Source organism: Octopus bimaculoides, chromosome 4, assembly GCF_001194135.2.
Source record: "Octopus bimaculoides isolate UCB-OBI-ISO-001 chromosome 4, ASM119413v2, whole genome shotgun sequence".
NCBI classification, from domain to species: Eukaryota; Metazoa; Mollusca; class Cephalopoda; order Octopoda; family Octopodidae; genus Octopus; species Octopus bimaculoides.
In genome coordinates, this window is record NC_068984.1 from 82,708,673 (window position 1) to 82,712,964 (window position 4,292).

Below are 4,292 nucleotides of genomic sequence, written 5' to 3' on the forward strand. Positions count from 1 at the left end.
TATATATATATATATATATATGCACACACACAAGACCACACATTTGTTTGAGGTATGGTCGATGCAATAATAACAATGATAATAATATATAATATGAATAAGAATACATTAAATATATTTTTCTTTTGTTTCTTTTTTTTTTAAAGATCTTTCTTACATACATTCTCATGTACACGCACAGGCATAGAATTTCGCCCGAATCACATGCACAAATACACACATGCATATATATACATAGATTCACACAAACCACTGCTTGCAGTCATTTATACATGCCTGCACATTCACAAATATATACATTACTATGATCAAATATACACGTACATACATACATACAAATATACATACATACTTACATACACACGCACGCATATATACATGCATAATACATACATACATACATAAATACACACACACACACACGCACACACACACACACACATATACACATATATGCATGCATGTGCATAGGTATGTACTCTTCACCAAATGATTTTTTTTATAGCTTCTAACTCGCTTTATTCTTGTGTTGCATATATTTATATCATGTGCACGCGTATATATAGAAATACAGGCATATACATTCCAATACATTAATATACATATATATTGATATATATACATAAACAGCCGTTCCCACATATCATATACATACATATTTATAAACAATCATTATGTACATAATCATATCAATCACAAATTTTTTCCTGCATTGCCTTCCATACCAAGTAATGTAATTTGGCTGTTATCATTTGACTCGCCATTTTCTTGTTGGTGGCTAACTCACACGGGGAAGCTGTCTTATATGGAGAATACCATTTCAGTGGAATTAATCGATGTTTAGCGTGAATTACTTCTGCTAGAATCCCTGTGATGTAAACGTCCTCCATAGACACATAAGGAATATATTCCGCCACGTCTAACAACAAACAGGAAGTCCTGAAGAGAAACACATAGATATTACCGGAAGTGTAGATTGGGTATCGCATATATGGATATTCACTCCAGCTAACTTGCCATTTTGTGTACAACCGAAACGGTATGGAGTCTATGTTGATAAAACCCATAATCGTTCTTTCCCAAACGTCTTTAGACAGGAGATAGTCAAACACCATTGGTACATTGACAAAAGTGTCATCATCAATTTTCATAACAAACTTGGCTTGGGGGCAGTATTGACGAGCCCATTTCAACCCCATGAGGACTTTACGAGTTAAATTTCGGTAACTTTCGGTAAAGTTCGCCTGTACGACATCGTTGTGCTGAGCACTTTCGTGAAGTAGCTCTCGATTGTGTGTGTCGTTGGGGTGATACCCGAAGAGGAAGACAACTTTCGTGAAGAGATTAGGAGGCGGGTTTGACGGTTGATTTCCATATTGGCTTCTTGGCCACGGTTTTCCGATCGATACGCTGCCCCACGTGGAGCGGATTGCGTCTCGCTGGGATCGTCGCGTGTGCAGGGACACGACGAAGATGAGCAAGAAGGGAGATCTGTGTCCACAGATTTTCTCACCTGGAATTGTGTAGGTGAAGTCAAGCGGGTTGATACGTTTCCTGCTCCCACGGTAATGGCGGTATGTATCTTCGACTGACTCCAGGAATCCATTGGGAGGATAGCTATTATTGTTGCTCTTAAAATAATGGAAAATTATGATGACCGATATGAGTGAACAACAAAAAACCACAACTTTGTGACATTTTATCTTCAAAACGCCACCAAGCATTGGGAGAGTAGAAGAAACTGGAAGCCGTGTTCTAGAAAATGGGTTTCCTGAAATGAAAAGAAAAGAAAAGAAAAAAGAAAGTAAAAACGAAGAAAATATCAGAGAAGTTTTGGCTTTTCTTCAGATATTAAATAAGTACAAAATCTCAATACTATAGAATTCAGTACGATTACATAAAATAACAACAAAACAGAGGACATCAAATAATGGCGTAAGTACCAGGATTTGTTGAACATATTCTTAGCAATTTTATTGTCTTATTCATTACTTTATATATACATTTTCTCTTTTGATCGGATCAACAGAAATGGGAATATATTTATTAATCTTTAAAAGGAAAATTGCGAGAAATCTCGAATGTAAATCTAGACACATAAAGGAAATTGTAATAAAGATTTATTCCATTCTTTGAAACCTCACTATCATAATCAATAAGATTTAGTCGAAGAAATTAAAATTGAAAGTAAAACAAAAACTATCAAGAAGCAACATGAAAAACTGTCATAACTACAACAAACTCAAAATAGACAACAGCAGCAAGAACAACAGCTGCAATGACAGTAAAATGGTTGCGATATGAATTTAAGATAGTATTAAATTTTATAATGAAATATCCATAAAAAGCAAATAAATATATAACTGTCTTTATACATTTGAAAAGGAAAAATTAGTGTACTTTCGAACGAAACTACATGTTCGATGACATAACACTTCGATTTCTGCTTAAGACACAATGCCACACATCTTTGGAGAGGAGACAATCAATAATATCGATTTATACAAAAGGTAAAATGCTTCAAATCTGGAGGTGGTTTATTGTCAATTATATCGAGCTCGTACTTGACTAGTACTCTGTTTTATCGACCCCTGAAATGATGAAAGTTAAAACAAACCTTGATGGGATTCGAACTTAGAACGTGAATTAAATATCACATGACATTGTATCCGACGATCCTTATTCTGCCAACATATGTTTTATAATTATGTATCGCTCCGACCCCCGCAAAAAAAAAGAAGGAAAAATGTAAGGAAAGGCTCCACTCACACAGCGTTTTCAAAGTAAATATGATTGTAGCAAGAAATCAAAATTAAAATATTGACATAATCGTCCCTATTTCAGTACTTGTCTTATGACCCATGACAAGTGAAACCGAATCAGGAACTACGAAATAAGAAAACGAAATGAAACAGTCAGTTTCACAGCATTTTCATAGACAAAATTAATCGAGAGTGACCTTCTGAGATCATAGTCAAGATCTTGATGGAGTTCAATGGTACCGTCATGGTTGGTGAACTTAGGAAACTGGTAATGAGACAACGGGCTATGTAATGCGACCGTCCTTTGTAGTATTGGACGGAAGTGCCAACTATAGTTGATAGATGTTGACTATAATGACGGCGATGATGATAATGATGACGACGAGGATAATAATGATGACGATGATGATGATAATGACGACGACGAGGATAACAGTGACAACAACGATGATGATAATGATGACGATGATGATGATTAACAGTTTCACAGTAGTTGTTGTTTAACAATAGACCAACAAGGATCAAGCAAAACTATGATCAAAGACATTTTTACTGTGCCTATTTTATTATTCTTATAGTTATCTAGGACAAATATTCGGACATATCTTCCCTTTTAAAGACACAGGGTTGTGATTTGAAGGAGACTCGCCTGCTATTTTCAAAGAAATCGACTGACCATGTACAGATTTCCTCATTCCTTCATGTGCTTCATAACTTTAGGTAAATTTTGATTGACCAGTCATGTGACCCAAGACATTCCAAAAATGATACCTAGTCTTTTTAAAAAGTAATTACAGATACATTATTTAAACGTTCCTGTCTCTTTTAAGTTAGTGGTTGGGGTATAGTTTGAAGGAGATTAGGTTGCTGTTTCTAGCATATCGAGCAACCATATAAAGGATCCTTCGTGGCTTCGTTGAGCTTCACATTTGTCTATAAAGGTGCTTCTTTCCAATCTCCTGGTAGCACCTACGACTAAGTAGACAGCACAGTAGAGTGTAGAAATGCGTTAGCCAACAGCACTGAACAGCACTGAGCAAACCAGCGAGAGTGCTTCTACGGGGTCACTCGACCAGCTAGAAATAATGAACAAATCTCCATCGAAATAAACCCAACCGTCTTAGAAAAGGATACGTTAAATAATGTGTTCCTCGGATTCCAGGATATAAAGAAAAACATAGTCCACTGCTAAAATGTCCTTGAACACAAGTCTTTTCGATCTGAGCTGACCTAGGAATAAACATTACCAGAACCACGATGATGACGGCGACGACGGCGGCGGCGGCAATGACGACGATGATCCCCCCCACCACCACTACTACCACTTCTCAGTAGCTGTCTATCGACATGCAACAGATAGCAACGAAAACGTCCTCAAACCACGCTCTATTGTTATAAAAAAACACATTAGCTCAAATGGTACACAATGCTTTTACTACAGAAAAAAAAAATACAAAATATCATTGATCTGCTTGATCATGGCTGACCTGAGGCTAAACAATAACGTCATTCTTCAACAACAACAACAAC

At 36.3% G+C, this 4,292-nt stretch overlaps 1 protein-coding gene across 3 annotated transcripts in view; it reads right to left on the reverse strand.

Annotated features, from left to right (window-relative positions):
- Window positions 1-6: 6 nt before the first annotated feature.
- The window catches only part of LOC106875132 (beta-1,3-galactosyltransferase 5), a 114,664-nt gene continuing 110,378 nt past the window's right edge, over window positions 7-4,292 (reverse strand). For all 3 annotated transcript variants that reach the window (XM_014923121.2, XM_014923122.2, XM_014923120.2), the window contains one exon: window positions 7-1,771. In XM_014923121.2, the coding sequence (XP_014778607.1) occupies window positions 690-1,724 (1,035 nt within the window). In that variant the 5' untranslated portion in view covers window positions 1,725-1,771 and the 3' untranslated portion in view covers window positions 7-689. The remainder of the gene's footprint in view (window positions 1,772-4,292) is intronic.